We start from the raw sequence: 25,679 nt of genomic DNA, 5'->3' as shown, positions 1-25,679 counted from the left end.
ATTCAAGGAACCAATTTAAAACATAATAATACAGTTAACTGGCCTTTATCTTCTAATACTCAAATTATTACAAACTCATTACAAGTCTAGGTTTGAACCAAGTCACAAGATCAGTATTAATATATACAAGTAAAAATTTCTAATTTATCAGAACATCCAAGGAAAAGCAGTATGTTTAATTTATTTACAAAAAGTTAACATTAAATGAAAATTATTCTTAAATGTGCTTATTAGATCCAATTTAAAGTCATTGTGATTGTCAGCAAATTCAAACATGTGCAAGTGCTTGTTTTTCAATAAAAGCTATAAAACAATGACGATTAATTAAGAAAATGCATTTTGTTATAAATAAGTTATTATTAACAATGTTTCACATTCATAGTTTGACAAATTCTAGTTTGCTGCGAATATTTAAAATAAACATGTATTAGATTGTGAAATTTCATAAATGTTCACATTTTGCTGAGTTTATCTCCAAGTCAAAAATATCATCAATATAAGAATGTAAAAATGAAATATTCATCATAAAGAATATAATTGAAGTCAATCAATTTGAACACAATTCACATCTTTCATTTGTCTTACATATATTATTAATTCATAATGAAATTTTTGTTCCATTTACAGCATTTTTCATAATCATTAAAATAAAATCAATTTGTACCTATTATTATGATCACTAATGTATACAAAAAATAAAAAATAAACTTCTTAGAAAACTATGAACATTTGTGTCCGGGTAAAACATTTATATATCATAATATTAAAATAAATACAACGCATATGTGAAAAAGTTGTAAAACGATAAAATCATCACAGTTAATTATCAATCTATCAAAGATGTTGATAAAAACAGAAAGTGTTTTGGACAAATCAAATATTAACTGAACATTATTTTATTATTATTATTTTTAGACAACTTCCAATAAAAAAACATTCACATATTACACTTCCACCATCGATTTTACATCTCTAAACGCTGTCCAAATTAAAAGGAACACCAGAAACAAACACATCACTTTTTGTTTTAGATCTAACTATATTAAAAAGTGGGAAATGATGCACACCATTATCTCCATTTGGGTTTAAGTTTAGCTAATAATTGATGATAGTCCATAAGAACAATAAAATTATTTATGTTTTGTATATATTTTTTTTGTCAGTTTTATTTATTTTTTTCATTTATTTATCCTAATATTTTTACTTTTATTTATATAACCTTAATAGAAAAAATTAAAACATCTGTGCACAATCACTACAAGTCTTCAGACATTTTGGAGAAAGAGTTCTGCGACTTTAGGTCCTCGAGTCTTTGAATTTGTTGCCTCAAATACATCAATCTGAAAATAATAATTGTATGCATTAATTATTAGCTTGCAAAATAATCCATATTAGACATTTGATATAAATTATCAAAGAATATGGTATTTATTCGAGACTTAAATAATAGACTACAAATATAAATATATTTTTTAATGGAGGTCCTTTGAATGGAAGATTTTTATTTTTTTCATATACCTTTATACTCAGCACCAGTTTTATTTACTCCCGAAGAAGAACTTTGTTTACGCGAAAAAATCCGTTTTGCTACTTTTATGTTTCAAGTCATTCTGAATCTAATGAAACACTTTTGATTTTATGTACTTTTTTTCACAGCAAAATTATTGACATTGAAAAAAAATCACTTCAAACAGAAATGAGCAACACATATTGAATAAGGTGAATAGATAATATAGAAAATTAAAAAATACCTTTGATCTTGTAAAGTGGCTTGAATTTCTGTAAGTCTAACTATACTTCTAGCTATTTTAAGATCAGCAGATACCCTTGTGCATTGGATATTACCCATAGTCAGTGACTCTTCTGTAAATTATTAGCCTGAAAAAAAAAATGAGGTTCATCAAAAAAATTTACATGAAATTAAAAATAAATTGATTTCATTCTAAAAGGCTGATAAAGATAGAAGAATAAAGATTATTAAAATGTATATGATCTGTTAGTAATTAGAATCATAATAGAAAATGTTAATTAACAATTTGATTAATTAAATAACGTACTTAAGAAAATTAAAGTAAAAAATCCATTTTTGTTATGTGACTAAAATAAGAAATCAATAATTGGAACATTACAGTACATTTTTAGTTGTTCTATTCTACATTATGTTAATGAAAACAATAAGCAAAATTGTTAACAATATGAAAAAAATATATCATTATAATCGGATATTAATAATTCTCCAAGTACTCTATCATTAGACAAACGTCAAAGAAACTACTCATTTTCTCAAACTTTGATGAATTTTTAAAATTAAACTACTTTTCGTAAGGCCGAAATATTTCAGTAAGATCTATAAGACCATGATATATATCGCAAAAAAAAGTTCCATAAAAATCGGCTTAATTTTTTTTCAACTAATTGCAAGAAAATGGATCAGTAGATTTTCACCTAAAACTGATCAGTAGCATTACCAACTAATATATTTCGAACAGTTTGAGTTTTCAAAATTGATTCGGTAGTATGAGCTTTAATGTGGACGAAAAGTTTAACATTTTTTCAAATAACAAAGAAACGTCTCGGCCGATCGTCGCACAAAACTAAGAAACGCTAGTCCTCATCGAGATACATCAAATGTCTTAAATTTTTGAAATCGCTCCAGCCGTTTTTGAGAAAACGTCGATATACGGCAAAAATCTGTTCACATACATATATAAAAATCAAAATAAAATGCTGATTGAACATAATGACCATCAACATGAAACAGATTTTTTTTAACACGTTCTTCGCGGACAGTACAAATTTCGACAAGGTACGAAAATTAAGTCATTTTATTTTTAAATTGGTTGCAAAATCGAAAATTTGATTAAATATCGTTTATAACGATATTCAGATTAATATAACAATTATACCCTGATAACTAAATACAATTTGTAGTAATTAAAAATAGAATAAAGCTCTCATTATTCTTATCTATAGCTCATTGAAATTGAAATAACTTTATTTCTTACCTGTTTTTCTAATACATCAGCAGGCCAGCCTTGAACATGCCCTAATAAATCTTGCCGACAGTGATTGGCTAAACCGGGAGTCAGATTTGGTCCTTGAGGTCGTAGAGCAGCTAATGCACTACCCATTCCGACCGCAGAACTTTGTGATAATCCCTGCAGAGAACTTAAATTGGGAACGCTATTTACGCTGGGGATTTCTGCTGTAAAATGAGAGTAAGAACTTATAATTTGTTTCTAATCTTTAAACAGCAGGGGATTCGCTTATATAAATTTATTAAAAATAATTTTTCTCAAAAAAATTAGAAATAATTCAGAAGTATTTTATACACTTTGAACCACAAAAATTTTGATTGTGTGGCTGAAAATTAGGTAATACATAAAAAAGTCACTATTGATGGTAATATAATGATGTTACTAAAGGGTGGTATCATCAAACAAGAAAAAGAAAAAACTATATGAATAAACTGCAGTTAATTTTAACATTAAATGTTGTTAATAGTTTTCTGTAAAATTTATTATGAACTTACTTTTTATTCTATCTAATGCATCTGGATTTTCTGAATGCGTCGGCGTAGGGGGACCATCTCCAATCACTCCAACATTTGTGTCAATTTTCAAACTTGTACATGCAGACTGTGATAAATTATTCTGCATGCCCTGCAGCATTTTTTGTGAGTTCATCTCTGGCTGATCAGTACTCTTGCTAGAAGCTGAAAAATATTGATTATCAAATAAGTTTCTTATACATCAATGAAACAGAATAAGATTAAGATGAACAAATCTTAATTTCAAAAATTTACTATTTATAATTTTATAAGTTTACAGCATTATTTGAAGCAAAAGTAAAACCTCTAAAAACTCTATACACAAAAATTATTTCTTACAGAATGCCGTTAAACAGCTTGTAATATTTTTGTAGAAAATAATAAAAACCCACACTAATTATCATTCCTTGGGTAAAGCTTATTCAACATTAGAATGACAGAGCGAGTCAATTTGACTCATTTGTATTTTTTATATGATATACATAACAATTTCAAGTCATTTTTTTATTTTAATTATTTTATTTAAATATTTTTTTCGTTTTTCATAGTACAAGGAAAGGTATACAAAAATTAATTTCTCCTCCTCCCTAATCCCTTACCCAAATTGACTCTCAATCAGGCAATATATACAACCAACCTCCGTTGTTCTAGTGTTAAATATGGTTCAAAATCAAAAAATTCAAAAAAATATTACTAAAAGGTACCATTAATTTGCGGTGGCAATTTATTCGGTGGCCCTGGCACACTATTCATTTGATTGCTTGCATTAGATCCAGCCATCATGGTGGGTCCCATACTGCTTGAATTTGGTGATTGTGAGGTTTTACTAAATGATCTTTGCACCGTGCTCGTTGTACAAGGCGTCGTGGGATGTGAAGATAATCTCGGTAGTACTGTAGTTATCATATTACCTGGCTGGCTTGTTCCTGCAAAATAATATATAAGATTGTGTTAGAAAATTGTATATAGTATTTAGCAAAAAAAAAGTAATTCTGTTCTCTTAAAAAAATGCATGTTATTTAGCATGAAAATTAGTTATTTAATAAAGTACACCAAGTAGGTGAATAAAAAACTCACCATCATTTGCTGGATTTCCACAATGCCTGTTTGAAGGAGTTCCTAAATGGCCATAGGAAGCTTCAGATGTAGGCGTGCTGTCACCTGGTGAAATGTCCATATCTTGTGTGTTATCTCCTTGAAATAATTTTCCAAAATTGTATTTATGAACAAATAAATTACTTGTAATTATTAAGAAAATATAATTACAAATGTAATCATCTGAGTATTATAAATTAAGGTGGTATTCCAAGCATGAAATTTAAGTCTTTTTTAAATCATCATAAAAAACAGGCAATCAATTTTTATACTATGATCGTACACTATGTATCCTTATTACAATTTCTTGATCAACGTTTTATTGTTACTTCCCTTAGGGTATTTATAGTAATGGGCCGAAAATCGAAAATGAAAATTTTTGCATTTTTCCACGTTTTGCAGGTTTCTGAACAATTTGGTATATCTCAGAAAAAATGGATGTGTGTTGCGTGTTTTCGTACACGTTTTTGGGCGCACGGATCAACCGATTTGTTTGGTTCAAAAAACATTTGATTCCTATTGATAGGGAGATATGGTGAATATTTTTTCATTCAATTTTTTTTTTTAATTTTTATTTTTTGAATACCGAAAAAATTCAAATTTCAATTTTAATTCTGGTTAAAGTTCTAAAGCTCACTTATATACTTTAAGTAAATAATTTTAACTTTGTAATTCAGTTCATATAATTCTTATAAATATTAGACATTATTACAGAATTTATAATGATCTGTTTGAAAACATTTAATATTCCTCAAACATTTTGTTACGTTATGGAAAGTTACAGCAATTTGCCTTAAGGCACAACTAGTATTTTTTTGACTTTGTATACAAGTATATTTATCAATGGTATAAGACTACAGAAAAAAATTAAAAAAAAGTAATAATTTTAAAACTTAGCAGCTGAAATGAGGTCTCAAAAAGGTCACTCATGACCATGCCCACAATTGCAACCCTCCTAGTAAATGAGTTGATTAAAAATTAAAAATTAAATTTTTGACCAAATGACGACTGTTTGAAAAAAAAAAGGATTAATTTCTCACTTTTTTTGAGTTTATCACATTTTTTTAAAATAGTAAAAATTAAAATTTGGGGATGAGTACATGCCTAAAATGAATTTATAAAGAAGATTTTCTGAATATTTCAAATAAATCGTTCCTGTAAATCGGTCCTGTAAATCTCGCGAAATCGTGGGCACCGTATTGAAAAAGAGAATTTTGAGAAAAACGCGTTTCAAGTTTTGCAAAAAAAAGGAAACCGAAGAGGGGATTATCATGATCAAACATCTGTATCTCCAAAGATAATTTAAGTTTTTTTTAATCATAAACATTGAAGATATAAAAAAAGAATAAACTATTTAACCAAATTTCTACTCTAGAATACCTCCTTAAGTTACAGAGATTATTTTAGAATATCATTTTTCACCTACAATTTATAATTTTCCAAAAATTCCAGCATTAGTAATCCTATGTTATAAAGATTGTATGTAATCACTTAGAAATACATATTGTGAAATTACCTTCAGTTTTTCTTCGAGAATCTGTTACATCCGTAGAGCACCAACTGCCTCGGGACCTGCTAACCAGGCCTGCTTCGCCGCGACTAATACATTCACGTAAACGCGCGCTGGAATGTTTGTCATGAGCTGAAAAAAATTAAACAAGATTACATTAAGATAAAACTTCAATTGAAAAGCAAAGATAAAAAGAAGTAATCGTAATAAATTTATGAAGTGCATTACACCCACCGTTCCGGATACTGCCTGCATTGCTGTACCTTGCCTCACGATCATCTCGATGGTCCTTGCTGGTGCTGTTAGTTCTTTGACTACCTCCTGGTACACCTCCTCCTAAGCTTGGACCTCTATCTCTATCTCTCTCCCTTTCCCTATCCCTTTCTCTGTCCCTTTCCCTATCGCGCTCATTCCTTTCTGACCTATCTCTGTCTCTATCTCTATCCCTTTCCCTCTCTCGCTCCCGCTCTCGGTCCCTTTCTCTTTCTCGCTCCCGCTCTCTTTCCCTTTCGCGTTCTCTTTCTCTATCGCGATCCCGTTCTCTTTCCCGCTCTCGCTCTCTATCGCGATCTCGCTCACAAGGGCGCTCTATCCATTCGCGCGGCTTCTCCCATTGGGATACTTCTGTTTTACAATTATAGTAATACTTTTTACCTGTAACAGAACAATGATCATGAAATCATTAATGCCCTAACTTTTAATGCTTTCTTATGAAGAAAAAATATATATAATTGAAACATAAATTTTATATAGGTATTATAGTCATAATACTAGTGCTGCCTATGAAGGCTTAAAATTTTAATTCAGTGATTCAAGATTTTCATTACAGATATCATTAGGAACCATGTATAAAATTAGAGTAAAAAAAAGTGTCGAGAAAAAAGATGACAAAAGGCTCCATAAAAAGGATAATTGACCTTAGTATTTTTCATAAAAACTTTGAAATAAAATATAAAATGTGCACCCATAACCTCACTTTACGACGGTGTTCAATTTTCAGTTTTCGCGCCATATCTCAATTTATACTAATTTTCACTTGGTTATCAGATTGTCAATGTTGCATTGTATTAGCTTTGAATATTTCTTTGTTTTTTTAATTTTCTGACATTGGAGGAGACTGACAAATAATTGTTAACCTGGTACAACTAAGATTTTTTCCATAATAACCAAGATTTCAACTGGAATTACAATCTTCTAATGAAGCAGGTGTCAAATAAAATCTCTGCAAGCAAATATTCAAAGTGATGTGTTTGTAAAAATATCTGCCCAGCAAAAAGTGGATCAATTTTAGTAAAATAGCAGTAAATTATGACAAAAAAATGATCCAAACAATGGATGGACTTTTAGAGCATCCCAGATAGTAGCAACAAATATCAATTGCTAGAAGGGCATTTATTTTACATGATAAAAAAGTTGCCCTGCCAATAATGGATCAGTTTTAGTGAAATAGTAGCCAATTATGACAAAAAAATGATCCTGGCAATGGAAGGGTTTTTAAAGTTTCCCAGGCAGTAGCAACAAATATCAATTACTACAAGGACATTTATTTTACATAGTAAGAAAAACCTGCACAGCAAATAATGTATCAATCTGAGTAAAATAGCAAGCGGACACTTATGACCACTGCCACAGTATTACTTACATTGTTTTACTGATGATCCATGTGAAAAAATATATATTATTTTTGTATTTTTTTAAAAAGAAGCATTTGAGACTGATCCACAATCTTTTATATGCTTTGTTAAAGAAAGAATTTTAATTCACTTTTAATCTCTTCACAACGCAAAGTGAAGTATGGGCTTACTATTTTATTATTGTTAAACCATTTAAATATTCTTTAAATTTCGTAAACATAATAGAACATAACCATTAAACAAATTTAAAATAAAATGTTGCACATCACCTTGAAAGCTGAATAAAAATATGACAAACTTAGATAGCAAACTAAAAATCTAGCTTTATTTGTACAAAATACACACCAGATGAACTGAGGTGCTCAGACCAGTCGCCAACCCTAATAACTCTCTCTCGGTCATCCAGAGGAGGCTGATTATTTTGAGTTCCGCTCGAATTCCCGCTGCTATTGCGCTGCATACCCTTATCTCCTAAACAACCTGCATTACTGGAACCTTTACCTAGAATTATGAAGTAAGAGTCTTAATAAAACTAAATAATAATCCGGTTGTAATACACAAAACCACATTCAAAGACATCTAAAATTCTTCATTTTATTATTGAACATAGCACACTCTAAAGATTAACATTTGATCTGTTATTAACAAGCAAAACTTGTTGGTGCAAAATTTGGAAAAGTTATTTGGTGCCATTATAATATTACAAAAACAATATGAAATAACTAGTTATAAACATAATTAGTTGTATTTATAAATACATAAAGAAGCTTCTGTTTGGGCTTTGTTGTTTTAAAGGGTATTTTAACTAAATAAAAAGGTTTTAAGCGCAAGATTTAATTTACTTTTTACATTCAATGGGGCTCCATAATGTAAAGTATATTAATCAACTCTTAATAATATTAATATCTTAACAACACTCAGAATTTCAAACTCTCCTAAGAATGAGAATAAACCTTTAGGTACTTGTGTCTTAAACAATGTATCTAAATAATTATGATTAGTTTGTTATTAAATTAGCTGTTAAAAAGCAAACCTATATTTATTACATAATTTTTAATGCCGTACATAGGGTTCAAAGAATATGCTTGGAGTTCCTCAGTAGAATTATATTTTAAGAATGTTACCAAATATTTACACTAATTTAATATAAAAGAAAACATACAAAGCAGACTAATAAAATTACCAGAATTGCGGCCGGAACATTTAGATATTTTGTCTACTGAGCTCATACAATCCCCTCGATCATGGTTAGTCCTGTGTTCCAAATCCATACAGCGCTCTCGTCTTTTTTCCTTGGGAGAACGTGCACATTCTGTAAATAAATTCAGAGTAAATTATAAAAGATGTGTGAGATTTATATTAAAAGTTATACATGACTTGTGATAACTTAATATCATTCATAAGGAAAAATATAATATACCTCAAACAAAAATTACAAAAGTTAAGACTGCTAATATATCATCAAAAAATTAAAGACAAATTTAACAAAGAGTATTAACAAAGTGCGGGATATTAAATACAAATTTCAAATAGATGAAAAGATTTGCAACAAAAAATTTTGAATTAAAATCAATGCTACTAACTTTGAACCCAACTAAAAGAAAATATTTTAAAACAACAAAATATAAAAAGAGTTAATATAAGTCAGATATATTAAATAAATGCAATTAATCTAGTGATTTAATATGAATATGAACTTGAAAATGATGTATAGGAAAATTATTGATTTAAGAAGATATAAATAATGTTACATTTTGTTTAATTGATTGTTTAAATAAAACTATTGCAAACATCATGAGTTCTATGTTAGAAGACAAGTTAAAATCAATTTTTTCAGTAATTATATATATATATATATATATATATATATATATATATATATACGTATGAAGTAAAATGAATTAAATGAGTATCCATTGTTGTCATTTGACACTATCGAGATTAGCAAATATTGATATTAAATATGATATCAAATTCCTTGAAAAATAAGACTCATTAGTTGATACATTATTATAAAAACAAAAACAATTTCTGAATAATTTGTAATAGTGTTCAATAATTACTTGTGTATAAATTTATTGTTACTTTATTGTACTATATTTTTGTGCTTTTTGACCATGTTATAATTGTGTATTTTATTAAAATTTGTTATTAAAATGTATACTAGTTCAGCTGTGATTATAAATAACTACATCATTCAAGATCAGCGCATAGAAGCATCTCATTAGCTTGAGCTTTCAATGCTATTTATCACATAATAATTTATATATCGATGGCATATATTGATGATTCTGTTAATAGTCTTAGCTTATAGCTCATGTTTTGGTTTTTACTGCTATTTTTTGTTACGATGTCCAATATTAGAATTTACAGTATGATATTCTAGGTACTTAATAGAATTGAGCTTGTTGCCATTGATAAATATCAAAGGTTAATGTTAGGTTCAATAAAAATTTAAGATTATTCACAAAAAAATTTAAAATATTCCATCTTAATGGAAAATGTGAATCAAGTCTAATTATGATGACGAATAAAATGTTTCTAATTGTTAGTGTAATTTCTTCTAATAATTAGTGTAAATTCAATTTTACAAATTGAATGCAGAAAGACATTATTTTACATTCAATAATGAATTTATGTTAAACAAAAATAAATGTTAGAAATACTAATTGATAGAAATGTAAACTGTTAACATGAATTTTAGGTTATTTGTATTTTAGGTCTGTGCATTTCAATTTAAAAAGTTTACATATCTTAATAAAAAAAAAAAAATGCTATTTTGCATTATAGGATAAAAATTGCAATATTATTAAATCACAAAAATCTGCAATCAGGAAGCATTTCAGTGACAGTTATAAGAATTTATGTTCAAAATGTATATGACATATTATAAAACTGTACTAAATTGTTTATAGCAGAATTTAATAGAAAGACTGCATTAAAAAAAATAATCCAGGGGAAACTGACTTTTTCTTATTGCTAATTATGTGTATTATTCTCTAAATGTTAAAAAATTTGAGGTAAACATTACTTAACCTCTAAATTTTCCCAATATTAAAAGGTAACCCACCACTAGACATGTGGTCTTTAATGTGTTGATATTAGTGACAAATTGATGCCAAAGGTATCAGGTATTTTAATATTATTTTCTTTCATGTTACCTGGATATTTTTCACGTTTGAAGTCTCGATCTCTCTCCTTTTCTCTGATTTTCTGCAAGTATGTAGATTTGTACCCACGATCTTTGTCTCTCTCACGATCTCTTGGAGAGTCACATTCTGGTGAATCAGATCTGTATGAATTACCATTGGGAGACTCTCGCATGTATCTGTCACTGTATTCACCTCGGCCACTCTTGCCATATTTTGAATTCTGCTAAAACAAGAAATAATATAATAATCATAACGGTAATACTTAACTTCATTGTTAGATTTAGCTAAAAGTATATTATTCATAAATGTCTAAATTTATGTGAAAATCAAACTTACTGCTTTTCTGCATGAAACTATAATTTTGACTTTTTGTTTGACATGTTATATCAAATATGATAAAAGTATTTAAATAAAGTAGCAATTACCAACTACTATATTATCTAAACATATACCGAATATGTAAACATACTATAATTATAAATTTAAAGCAAATAAATCAATGAAAAATGTATCATAATGCAAAATTTAATAAAAACTATGCATCAAGTCAACTGTGATAAAACAAAAAATATATCAAATTAAAAAAAAATATTGTTGTTTACAAAAATTTAATTTTCATACAACTGATAATTACTTGAATTTATTATTGATTCACAAGTAGTTATGCATAAAAATAAGCAAATAGTAGTCAAAAAATGAATTTTTACAATGAAAATATTATTTGTTATGTGTGAGTGACAGATCAATATTAAAGTGAATGGCTGGCTTTTGCAAAAAAAAATATCAGAAAATATTATTGCTGCAAATAATAAACGATTGCAAGAAAAATAAAATGCAAGAAGAAATTATTTACATAATAATACGCAAATGAAAAAAAGTTAATTTGATCATTGGACAAAAATGTAATTGTCAATAGAAAAATGTATGTTCGCCGCTTATATAGATTTTACCTGATAGGGATGGGCCTGATGCTTCTCGAAGTACCTAAAATGAGAAAAAGACATTTTATATTAATGGAAATAATAAACTGACTATCGAATTTATAATTATCGACCTATAATTGTACATATCAAAAGTATGGCGATGTGAGGTTGTGTCAAAACACAACGAATTCGTACCCATCGCTAATGCGCTGCGGTTTCCTTGCATGCATTACCATCAATGCAAGTCTCTGGGATATATATTGGCCTATATAAAAGCCTTTTTGTTAATCAACGTCATAAAATAAACATTAACAAAGCTTAATCAACAGGGAACTTTCTTCACAGACGCCATGTCACATTCAAGTCGGACTGAATCAGTCCAATCGCTCCAAGGCGGTCGAACATACCTATTGGACGGTCGAACGCGACTACGATGAAGTGATGTACGGGTACAATCGATGTGGTCCAATTCTACCAACAGGTCAGCCATTTTCACTGGGCAGAATGATTTTATGCGCGGGGTTTTTCAAAAAGAGAACTCGAATTTATTTGATTTCTTTTATTAAATGTCATATTTAGTTAACATTGCATACGTATTATTCACAATAACTTATTGTGTCTTTTTTTTTTTGAGTATTTAGGTTTTGATAAATAAAAAATATTTTGAAGTTTTGTATACAAAAACAAGCATCTGTCAAAATGACGTTTCGAATGATGCTTTAAAAAGCCAATGAATAATTTATTTTATTACATAGCAATCGTGTGCGAGTATAAATATAATTAGAGAATCTAACTTTTCTTTTATACGAAATATAGTGATAATTGATGTTTTCGAATAAGTGGAATAAACTAGGGGGGTGCATGGCATCGTGGCTTAAGGCAAATTGCTGGAACTTCCCGTACCGTAATAAAAATTTGGTACGGAACCCAAAAAAAATCACACAAAATGTGTACACATGATTAAAATCTCTATAAAATATCTGATAATTTGATGTACATATGTCCAATAAACATTTTTGACAGCCAAATGACATTTTTTTAACTTTTTGTTGTTGAGAGTCCATAACCGCTGGACCTGCCTTCCCAAAAATTTAATCAGTTCTTCATTTTGTCAATACAAGTAAAATGTTTTTTGAATTATCAAAATCAGACGCTCCGTTCTCTTAAAATCTGAGTTACCGTTTTTGGAACTTTTTGCCCCGTATCTTTGGAACGGCTAGACCTGCCTTCGCCAAAAACAATCAGCACGTCTCCTTATCGATACAAATCGAATGTTTTTTGAATTATTCAAATCGGTTGATCCGTGTTCCCGAAATCGTCGACGGAAATTTGTATCCGCACACACACACATCCATTTTTTCCAAGGTATGCCAAAATATTCAGAAACCTTTAAAACGTAAAGATATATATTTATTTTCAATTTTTTGCGATTACTATAACTTACCCTACGGGAAGTTAATTAATACACTACTAACTTAAAGAAATATTTTTTATTATAAACATATTTACAAGTCCTCCATTATTATTAAATTTACCATCCAGATCTGATTTTATCATTCATTTCTGGAAATATAGTACTTAAATTAAAGTTTGTTAAGGATGAGCTGTTATTAGTAATGTTCGGTGATGGTGTAGGAATGTGTGTGTTATTTATATTTTTCGAGACATTTATGTTAGCACTTGTTTGCGAAGAAAATGTAGGCAAGGTATGATGCTGATTTATATGAGACCTTACATTTCCTGAGTATAATAAATTTTGATTTTGATAATTTTGAGATGATGCATTTGAAGTGTATCCTAAAGAATAATTATAAAATGAGTCTTCTGTAAATACTGGTGAATGGCTTCCTGGCATATAGTTGAAGTCTATCATGTTATTTTCTTGAGCTTTAGTTTTCTTTAATGATTTCCTAACATAAGTACTATTTGGATTCGGCATACTCTTGTTATCAATATTTTTATATGTATTACTTTTGAAGTCATCCATGCTATGTTGCTGTATTGATTGAGTTTGCATATCGTTTTGACTTGATAAATGCAACAATTTGTTCATATCCATATTATTTACTCCTGCATTATTTTTAGTGTAAGCATAATTATTTGTTGAAGTTGGATATGGGTAGTTCGTACCGGCCAAACTTGTGTTTTCTGAAGTCTTTACATGTTGTTTATTGTACTTTGACACAGGTTGATGTATATCAGAAGAAAAATCGACCAAAGGAAAAAATTGTTGCTGGCGAAAATTTCCTATGCTGAAATCATGCTTTGTATCATCACTAAGTAGAGCTTCCGTTGAATATTTTTTATTCGCTTTTGGCATTAAATTATTTTGGTCATTAGATTTTTGAAATATATCAGCATCATGGTTTACTGATTCTATCATACTACATAAATCTTCTTCATATTTCACATTTTTCTTTACATCTGATAAATATTTTTGCTTACTACATGCAAAATGACGTCTTTCATTATTTTGTAAAGTGAGATCTTTTTCAGATTTATACTGCTCCACTAATTGACTTACTGAGAAATTATTACTCCAAGTATTACTTTGCAGTGGTAAATCATTGGGTTTAGTAATATTCTTATCCAATTGCTCTTTAGGAACAACATTATAATCTTTTTTATCTTTAAAACAAGATGTATATTGTTTAATGTTGTTTTGTGTGTGCTGAAAAGGTGTAGTGTTTCCTAATGCCAAATCTCCAATTAAAGTCGGTAATGTTGTTGGCAATACTAATTGTGAATGACTATTATTATTATTCCATGTATTTAAATTTTCATTTGGAGGAACAATAAAAAACGGTTCTTTAGCATCAGCGCTGCTAGACATATTGAAATCCAAATTGTTATAATTAAAATTACTGTTTTGAATGTTAAGTTTTGGGAGACTACAAGAATTTTGTCGGACATCTGGTGTAGTCATCCAATTTACAGGAAGTTTGATCGATTGAGAATGATCCTTCAAAGTGTCTTTCATTATTTCATGTCTCTTTGCTTTAGAATTGTTACCACTTGTAGAAGCATATGGTTTATACCTCATTGATACATCCTTAGTATATTTGTTTTCTTGTTCTTGATAGTTGTTTTCTGCTTTATTTTTTTCGTTGATACACAGTCTATCATTCAAGCCTTGTTGTTTTTCATTATACAAATTATCACAACTTTGAGAACCGGAATTGCCTTGCAGTGCAAATGTGTTTGATGGTTGCAATTTTGCATCAGTAGATATTATAGAAGTCGATACAGGAGAAATGTAGTCTGACTTGTCTTTACCAATATTACCAGTATTGAAAGGTGTGTAAGGATTATAGAAGTTTTGGGCTTCTAAATACATTGGTTTCATATTATTGCAAGAAGGAGCTAAAGAAGTTTCACTTTGTGAAACAGCCATGGAATATGTGAGATTGATCGTTGAAGGTTTTGCATCCATCCGATTCATTTCTCTACTATATTGTACCTGCACTGAAGTAGAAGGAACTTTAGGTATTATCTCTTGATTATTTAAACATGATAGACTCATCGAGCTATTATCAATCATTATATTTGTATGACTAAATTTATTCTTCTCTTCTTTATTACCTATGTCATAAGGGGAATTGTATATATTATTTTGCAAGCCTAAACCGCAGTTATTGGAATTTCCATAGGTATAAAGGCATTGTGCACTTCTTTTACTACTGTATTTATCTGTAGTATGTGATATTGAAGATTTTATTTCTTTACTAAAATCTTTCAGTTCAATTTTAGCACTAGGTAAATCACTTTTTGCATTGTACAAAGTTGTTGCAATACCTTTTGGGGTCATCCTCTTATCGCATGCATTTTGATTTTTATTCATTTCCTTGGATGTGAATAATGTAGAAAATTGATCCAAACTCAAAAGATTCGAACCCGTTGTATTATCTGCAATCGTCTTATGATTTCCAATTTGCAATAAAGATGTACTTGTTTCCTGAGTCTCTGAACTTTCATCCATAACTTGGTTAACTTTCCCTCCATTAAGTGATGATACCAAAGGAAAAGCTAGAAGAAAAGCAGCTGTGGGGGATGTACACCCTGCCTGATGGTTTACCATTGGCGCAACTTGCAAAGAAGCAAATAAATCATTAGATAAATCTGATAACATCGGATCACATTTTGAAGTGTTATCCATACAGGGATTGGTATGTGGCCCCTTTTTCAATTGAGAGTTCTTCTCACAAACTTGAACTGTTTGTGAAGTGTTGTCAAGTTTTGATGGGATCATATTGTCTATTTTGATATTGGCATTACACAAAGAATCAATACTATAAGTGGCTACGGATGTAACAATTGTTTTTTGATTGAAATCATTACTTTTTTTGGAGCTGCAATCATTAGGAGGCTTGGTATCTGCATTTATAGGTTCTGTAATTTTATCAACAATTGAATTTTCTTTAGATTCTTCAATTACTTGTAGTTTGGCAGAAGTTTCAACAATACCTATACTTTTAATAATTTGTTGATCATTAACTATTTTCTTACTCACTCTTTTCTTCAAAAGTTTTGATTTTCTCAACATTCTATATGTAACTCGGCACACTTTTTTTTGTTTTGGTTTTAGACTTGATTTCTTTCCCAATGGTTTTAATTGTGATTTGTGTAATGCTGGTATAGGTACTTTATTCTTGATTGTTGCATCATGTAAGTCGATTTTCACTTCTTTAGAAGCTATTTTTATATTCCCATCACTATCAGTTTTTTTATTTACCCTATTATTCAAAACTTTGAGTGGATTGGTGGCTGTTTTGAAGTTCGGCATTGCTGTGTTCTTAATAATTGTCAGTCCATTTGATATCTTTAAAGCATTAACTTGTGGTTGAGAATTTAGTTGAGGATCATTTACAATTATAACTATAGGACAAGTATTTTGGACGCTGCCACTCGCTGTGATTTGTATTTTAGACTTGTCTGCAAATATATATCAATAAATATATAGATATGTAAAAATTAATTCCTTCATTTACTAACCACTTGTTTTTTCTGAGTTTTTAGCGCCTTTTTTCTGCACTACTTTATTTTTAACTAAGTTATCATCCTTGAAAGCAGCTGTTGGAATATCTATAAAATATATGAAAACAAATTTTTTTTTAAAACAGCTTTTTCAAATTTCAAGTAAAACTTTGAATAGTACACATTTCACTTTGAATACACATATTAAATTTCATTGAATAGTTTGTTCGGTATAAACTTATAATATAATATAATCTTGAGAAAAATGGTAATGGTAATTAAATCATGTTAACAAATTTTATAAACAAGAAAAAAAATAATATTATAATTAGCTGATTTAAATAAGTATGTATCAATATATGTATTTATTCAATTTCTTTTTTGATTTTTGAATTTAATAAATGTTTTTTTTGTTTCGTAAATTATTATTATTTATTTAAACCCTTTGCTTAATAACTCTTTTCACTATTTAATTACTTTCAAAGAAAATTATGCATAAAGAACCAACAATTAATTTTAAAGTTACTTAATGCAGGTAAAGATTATATGTCTGTTCTACTAACTTGCATAATAAAATTTACTATCAATAAAATTTAACAGTATTTAATTTTAGTCGAATCACTCTAAATTTTTTATTAAATCTTTTTGATCAAATTATAGAATATTCAAGCAAAACTCTTTTATAAAAATGAGAGATCGGTTTTCTTATAAAGTTAGTTATAAAGCCTAATTATAATAAGTTATTCTAAATCTATGTACAAAATTATTTTACAGTTACCTGTTTCTTTTTCCACATATCTCTGATCTGAACCATTTTTTGCAGCATTAGTATTAGCCACATTTTTTCTTGATGGGCCATTTGTTCCCAAATCATTAGTTTTATCATCATTTTTATCAACATTGGAACCAGTTTCAATATTGTGAATACTATTACATAGGTTTTGCTTCAGAGCATCATTTTCTGAGACATTTTGTCTATTTTCGATTTCAATATTTGGTACAAGCAAACCGGCTTCTTGTATGGTTTTAGTCAAAATGTTACATTTGTCACTTAATACTTTTATTTCATTAAGTAACTTTGTATGTTTATCTAAAAATAAATTTAGCAAACTACAATGGCCAATTCAGAATATTGCAATTTTGTTATGTAAAAATCCAGAAAATATGATTATTGGATACTTGGATTGGATTAATTCATTTATATATTATATTAATATATAAATACATATATGGTAGAGTTTGATTGATAAAAAATATTCCGAATTTAATTGAAACTATTTTGTATGCATTAAACTAGATCAAGAAATTTTTAGTGAAATGATATCCATCAATTGATTAATTTTTCAAATATGTATAATCTATAAAAAACATTTGGCCTTAAACTTACAGCTTTTTTTATTGCAATCTGAGTCATAATCTTCTTCAATCATAATCAGATAATCGAATTTTCTTTTAGATTATGACAAAAAAAAATCTAATATAAATAGTTGTACTTAATAACGGTTAAATTAGTATTAAGCTTTAACATACCATTTTGTTCGCCAGTGAGTTTCTCTATTAATTCTGTAGCTTTCTGAATTATTAACACTTTACTTAAATTTGTGCTTGAATTCTTTTCAGGAAGTAAAGAAGCTAACTTTTCAAAGCTCGCATTGAACCTGTTGCGTCTATCTCGTTCCCATATTCGATTTTTTATACTATAATACAAGGAGAATATTTGATTAATAGAAAGAAATATTAATTAAATTTTAAAAATACACACAAACAGAACAGTCACCTTTGTAATTTAAAAGAAATATTTAAATAGAGACTGAGAGAGTGTTGTTTATTAAATTTATCAGGAGAACAATCCTATATCAATCTAAAACTAAAAAATCGGATCTGCTCGATTTCTCATTACTTGAAGCTTAAACATTATTAACCTCGAAAGCAAATTTAGATTGGAAATAAACGGTAAGAATGATTCAATATGTATTTACAAAAAAATTAGAAATAGAAATCAAACATTTTATGGTATTTTACTATAGTTATCAACAACCCCAATGTAAAGGGTATAGATTTAGATGTTTCTCCATTCATTGATCGAAAATTAAATTGTAAATTTTTACTAATACAATAATAGCAACAATTTCTAATCCCTCAAACCTTAGAAAGTATTATTACTTTTTTTTCACAAAAATAATTGATTTTCAAATCATTACTAACCTTGGTGCCTTTTTAGGCATAATATTTGAAACATTATCATCTGTTTAAACAAATTGTAGTCGTCGATTTAATAAGTTATTAATTCTTGGAATTTATATTTGTTGACAAAACGATCAGAATGCAAATAATAAATTTACAACACTTGCTCGAACTAAAGACTACGACAAGTTCTCACACAATAGAAAGGAATTAGTAACTTTTATAATATTTTAAGACTAGAATTTAGAAAATTCTAGATTATAAGAAACAAGAAATCTAATTTTTCTTAACAATATAAAGCCAAGATATGTATTTTATGTTATTTATTTTATTATTTCACAAATTGCAAAACGAAAATAATGTTACTTTCGATTTGAGGTTATCACAATTCTGACAGTTGACAGGTTGATGTCAACAATGGAAGCCAACAAGAATCGGCGCGTAATTTGAACTTTAATTAAACTAATTTGAATATGAGAATTGTTTTATGATTACATCGGCTTTTAAAAAGATCTTAATCTTGAAATTTAACTTAAAATTGATTAAATTAATTATTGAGTATATATTAAATACCCAATTAAACACATATCACTTAAACCAATTCTCATATTCGAATTATTTAAACAGATGATAACATGAGTATATATCATCATATAATATGTAAGTAAGATCATATAACATATGAAAGATGAATTTTTCTAATACAATCACAATATTTTATTATACTTATACTATAGACTGCAATAGCTATTGTCATACAAATATTTATATAAGTTGATAAAACATTTTTTAAAAAATTTAAACAAACAATACAATTATATAATAAGTAACAATTGCCTTGATTAACAATGATTGTAATATAATGTGATGTTTACTGTTTATTTTATACTATTCATACATTCTATTACATGCAAGAATATTTTATAACTTTTTTGCCTAATATTTAAATTCTATTTAAGAAATATGTTTATATTTCATGGATTATTATTTCATTTCCGACTATAAAGTAGCATGTGTCTCTTCAAATCATTAGAATCATTTCAAATTTATAAGGATGCTTTCTGGGATAAATAAGCATGTGTCTTTTCAGAAGACTTAATTGTGTGAATGTATTATTATAAATAATTACATTTATGGAGATTGTGCATTCAATTGTGAATTTGCATGTGGCATTTCAGATTACCTAATACTGTGAATCTCTTATTACAAACATTACATTCATAGGGCCGTATTCCATTGTGAATCAGTATGTGTGCTTTCAGACCACTCGATGCTGTGAATGTCTTATTACAAACATCGCATTGATGGGGGCGTATTCCATTGTGAATCAGCATGTGTGTTTTCAAACTACTTGATTGTGTGAATGTCTTATTACAAATACTGCATTCATGAGGGCGTACTCCATTGTGCATCAGCATGTGTTTTTTCAGATTACTTAATTGTGTGAATGTTTTATGGCAGATACTGCAAACATGCGGGCGTTCCCCACTGTGTATCAGCATGTGTTTTTTCAGATTACTTAATTGTGTGAATGTCTTTTTGCATATACTGCATTCATGGGGACGTACTCCTTTGTGCATCAGCATGTGACTTTTTAGGCTATGTGATTGTGTGAATGTTTTTTTGCATATACTGCATTCATGGGGGCGCGCTCCTTTGTGCATCAGCATGTGTTTTTTCAGATTACTTGAATGTGTGAATGTTTTATGGCATATACTGCAAACATGAGGGCGCTCACCACTGTGAATGGCCATGTGACTTTTCAGGTGACCTGATTGTGTGAATGTCTTATTACAAATACTGCATTCATGGGGGCGTGCTCCTTTGTGCATCAGCATGTGTCTTTTCAGATTACTTGAATGTTTGAATGTTTTATGGCATATACTGCAAACATGAGGGCGCTCACCACTGTGAATGGCCATGTGACTTTTCAGGTGACCTGATTGTTTAAATGTCTTATTACAAATACTGCATTCATGGGGACGTGCTACTTTGTGAATCAGCATGTGTTTTTTCAGATTACTCGATTGTGTGAATGTCTTGTTGCATATACCGCATTCATGGGGGCGTTCACCAATGTGCAAAAACATGTGAGTTTTCAGATGATCTTTTCGTTTGAAAGTCTTATGACAGATTTCGCATTTGAAAGGGCTTTCTTTGCTATTACTATGCTTGTGATCGACCATATGCTCTTTTAATTCATCAGATTCTGCAAATGAGTGATTACAAATCTCACATTCATAAGCTGGTGTCTCAACTAACTCCTGTTTTACTTCTTCTTCGATAGTCACTTCGGAGTTCAAGAATCTTTCTAAACAGGTTTCATCATCCTTAGAATACGATTCAGATTTAACAATATCATCAAAATCATCCTGAATTTCGCGTTTAATGTCTTCTTCTGAATAATCTGGTGGTTCAATTTTAATTTTTTGATCATTCATTGACATAATTGTTTCTTCTGACATTTTAAATATTTTGAACTGCTAATACTCGTTTACGAAATAATTGAAATAATTCCAAAATAATTGTGGGCTAAATAATAATCTCGTTTAATCAACAATCCTTTTCAATGCTATAACTGAATTCAACTTAAATTAAATTTGTTTGACATTTGGAGCATAGCGTACTTTCTTGAAAAGATGAGACACTTCGTTTTGTTATTTGCTATGTGTGTGACTGCAGCGCCAGATTAAATATAAACTACGAAAGCCATAGATAAAAGTTGTTATTAAAAAAGATATTAAAGATATTAAAGAAATTTTATAAATAATAATAAACAAGATACAATAAAAAAGTGAAAGTTTACGAAATAATTGAAATAATTCCAAAATAATTGTGGGTTAAATAATAATCTAGTTTAATCAACAATCCTTTTCTAGGATTTGAAATGTATAGCTCATTGGAATATAAAACTGATACTTATTTAAATAAACTGTATAATGAAATAGCTTCGTCACAAAAAATGACCAAACACAAATATTTATTGTTTACCTTTAATCAACATAACCTCAAAATTCTACTGTCAAAATGAAGTAAGAAATGTCAACCTTTGAACACAAAAAATAAAAACTAAATGCTTATTCTTGTGAAATAAATAGTTGATACTATTATTTGTATAAGTGAATCTTTTATATCAATTTGCTAATTATAGTTATTATTTATGAATTTGTTATTGAAGAATAAATTCATGATAACAAATAAAAATGTCTGATGCTTGGGAAGAAATTCAAGCTGTTAAATCCAAAAGAAACAGTTTAGAGAAAAATTAGAAAAACGGAAAAAGGAAAGAATTAATTTATTAGGAGTCTCGTTAACATCTGCTAATTTAAGTTCTCAAAAATCTGAAAGCAAATTAGAAAAATTAAGTGAAGCTAAAAAGACTGATAGTGAACTGTTAGTAGAGGATAAAGCCCGGCGACTAAGTCTGAAAATGGTAATAAGTATAAATTAAATGAACTTAGTTCAAGTTTTTACTGCAATAAATCTATTAAGTTAATAGGAAATATACTAGTGTACGGGATAGTGAGAAGGGATCAATTTCTTATTTTTACTAGAGAGAGAAGACTTAATTTTCCAAATTATATTCAAAGTCATAAAATTAATTAAACTTATGTTTATGTATATATATATATATATATGAATATTTTTCAAGCATTTACTTTATCTATCTAACTACAAAATCAAATTTAAGAATTCTTGGCTCAATATTGCAGATTTGTTATAGTTTGTAGTTATCTCGGACTAATTTACAAAAATTTTTGAGATGTTTGTATACTTTCCTAATGATTTACATATAAACTTAATAGAATAAAAAACAAAATTGCATAAATTCTTCTATTAAATGGCTAATATAATACCTGAAATTATGTAAAATAATAGGAATAGTTCATCAAAAATCAGAAAAATAATACAACAAAGATATAATACTTTGTTCCAATATATTAATTGAAGAATTAAATTTTCCGGGAAAATATTTTTATATTTCAATTCTTTAGATAATTTTCAATAATCTTAATACTTTAATATGTGCCCTAATTTTAATATTAAATTTATCTGGTATTAAATTTATTATGGCAAATGTCCAGATGATTAATATTATGATCAATAGCAATATTGTATTCTCCAAGTATTTAAAGCTTTTGGAAAATATAATCATATGATTAAGAAAATCATTCAGCTATTCAAATTAATTGTGTTTTTTTTTTCTTATATTTTAAATACTTTTTTCTGTAAAGATTTACCAGAAGAAAGCATTGAGAAGAGTTTAGTGCAGTGCTTAGCAGATGTAACTCTTCCTCTACCAATTACAAGTGTACGATTAGAAGCATTGCTTGCTAAAGAATTAAATAAACCAAACTTGTTACATTCTATAACAAGTTTGTTAAATAAATTAGCAATTCAATTACTAATAAGGTAAAATATCGTTATCTCATATACTTATATATTTGTATATTATGTATTAATATATGAGTTCTATTTTAGTGTGAGAGAAACTCAGTGCTCATCGTCCACAGTATTAGAAGTTATATCTGCAGATCATTCTAAGCTTACAGCTTTGGCTGCTGAAATTCTTACCAGTGAACTTAAAACTACAAATAGTGATGACTCAGAACCTCATAATAAAAGAAACGTAAGAATATTACATTATAAAAAAATATATAGTTAAATTTTTATCTAAATAATGGAATAAATTTTAATTTTTAGGAGAAAATGATGATAATGACAATGGAAAGCTTGTGCGTTCAGAAAGGGATAATAGTAAAGCTGAACCAAAAGACATCATGGTAATATGCTACAATAAAATGACTTTCATTGTTTTTTTTCATTCAAATCACTTTTTTTTCTTTCAGTCACTGCTTGCTATGCCATCCATTAGAGAAAAGCAAAGTAAACGGGTTGGCGAAGAAATTCTAGAACTTCTTTCAAAGCCAACAGCTAAAGAAAAATGTCTTGCAGAAAAATTCAAATCCCAAGGAGGTAGTATTTGATATACTCATTATTCATGTATTTAAATAAATGAACTGTGATGAACTGTTTAATGTAATAATAGGTGCCCAGGTTATGGAGTTTTGCCCTCACGGCACACGGTTAGAATGTAACCGAGCTATGAATGTTAAAAAAGAAGAAGCAAGCGATAATACAGAAAACGAATGCACAAAATTACATTTTAAGAAAATAATACAACAACATACAGATGAAAGTCTTGGGGACTGCTCATTTTTGAACACCTGTTTTCACATGGACACTTGCAAGTAAGATGTTTATTTGAAACAGTTCTTTAAAATGAAGTAAGAAATGTCCTTTTAAAATGAACTTTTGTGATAAATTGTAAAATTAAAATCAAACTGATGTGAGTTAATTATATGAACTTAATTACATTTAACACAACACCAGTATTTCTTGTAACATATTTTAGTTTTTATGATAAGGTGAGCATGTACAAAGAAACTATTTTATTGGAAAGTAAACATAAACATATATGTATTAGTATAAATCCATGTGATAATCTTATCTAAGGTATCTATCGTCAAAAGAAAACTCATAAAAATCGTCGAAAAAAAATTTTTTAACACTTTATTACAAGAAAACGACCCGGCCGATCTTTATCAAAAACTAATCAAGTCAATTCCCAACCAATTTCTTTCGAACGGTTTTTGAATTCAAAATAGATTCAGAATTGCAGGCTAAAACGTGGACGAAATTTTTTTCACTTTTCTGCTATTTATAAAGAAATGGCTTAGCCGATCGTCGCACAGACATGACAAACTATAGTCCTCGTCGAGATACATCGAATGGCTTTTAATTTTTTAAATCTGTCCATCCGTTTTTGAGAAATCGTCGATTTACAACAAAAAATCTGTTCACACACACACACATACTTATTCCAAATTTGGTCTCATTAATTCAGAATGGCTAGATACGTCGAGAAAACACAAAATTAGCGATCGGATTTTTTTATGAAAACAAACTTTTCCTTTGGGAGGTTATTAAAAATAATTAATAAGTCATATTTTACGTCATATTTTACGTTAGCTAGTCATATTTTACGTTTAAATACGCTCATCTTATGATAAAAGCTAGGCAGAATATATGTCGCAAGAAATACTGGCGTCGTGTTCACCGGGCCTAATTGTAATATTTTCATTTGAATATTACAATTGATGTATTCTTCGTTTATGTTAAATAGTATTATATGATGAATATTAGTAAAATGAGCATTTATATTAACATGTATTATATAACGTTGTTTTCATATTAAAATTATATTTTTCTAGGTATGTTCACTATGAAGTTGATGGTGGTTTTACTAGCAATACTACCAAAGAAGTAGAAAGTGCACGCCCCTCAACTTTGAATCGTATGCAAGATTCAACAGTTTTGTACCCCCCACAATGGGTGCAATGTGATTTGCGATATTTGGACATGACTGTTTTAGGTATGAATTAATATATACCTGTTTGATATTTTTATTTTGAAATTTTATTTATAATTTTCTGAGAAGCATTATAAAATAGACTACTGATAATTTTAAGATATTTGATATATTTTAGATATTTTACATTTTTCTGATCAGATTAACTTGAAAATTAACTTAAGTGCATTTATATGTGTACACAAAAGCCAATTAGTTTCTAATAATCCATCAAGCCCTTTCAT

General features: G+C 28.6%; 2 protein-coding genes and 1 long non-coding RNA gene across 6 annotated transcripts in view; all 3 read right to left on the bottom strand.

The window, feature by feature from the left end:
• LOC113389412 (sterol O-acyltransferase 1) overlaps positions 1-25,679 on the bottom strand; it is a 105,472-nt gene that overhangs the window by 35,075 nt on the left and 44,718 nt on the right. The window lies entirely within an intron of this gene.
• LOC113389410 (WW domain-containing adapter protein with coiled-coil homolog) lies at positions 1,251-12,277 on the bottom strand. Its single transcript, XM_026626447.1, has 14 exons — positions 12,060-12,277; positions 11,892-11,925; positions 10,951-11,164; positions 8,973-9,101; positions 8,135-8,290; positions 6,390-6,809; positions 6,162-6,287; positions 4,628-4,744; positions 4,255-4,476; positions 3,533-3,715; positions 3,006-3,205; positions 2,273-2,288; positions 1,752-1,863; positions 1,251-1,340 (listed from the first exon to the last, which is right to left on the bottom strand). The coding sequence occupies exons 1-14, from the start codon at positions 12,098-12,100 to the stop codon at positions 1,256-1,258; spliced, it is 2,055 nt and encodes a 684-aa protein (XP_026482232.1). The 5' UTR covers positions 12,101-12,277; the 3' UTR covers positions 1,251-1,255.
• On the bottom strand, positions 16,655-17,755 carry LOC113389415. Its single transcript, XR_003368262.1, has 3 exons — positions 17,617-17,755; positions 16,857-16,946; positions 16,655-16,796 (listed from the first exon to the last, which is right to left on the bottom strand). It is a non-coding gene; the product is annotated as an uncharacterized LOC113389415 (long non-coding RNA).

Source organism: Ctenocephalides felis, unplaced genomic scaffold (genome assembly GCF_003426905.1).
Source record: "Ctenocephalides felis isolate EL2017-DRISC unplaced genomic scaffold, ASM342690v1 CF-g0.4_SCAFFOLD_03573, whole genome shotgun sequence".
In the NCBI taxonomy this organism is placed as follows: domain Eukaryota; kingdom Metazoa; phylum Arthropoda; class Insecta; order Siphonaptera; family Pulicidae; genus Ctenocephalides; species Ctenocephalides felis.
The sequence above is the reverse complement of the archived record's forward strand: the minus strand, read 5'-3'. Positions and strand labels throughout refer to the sequence as shown.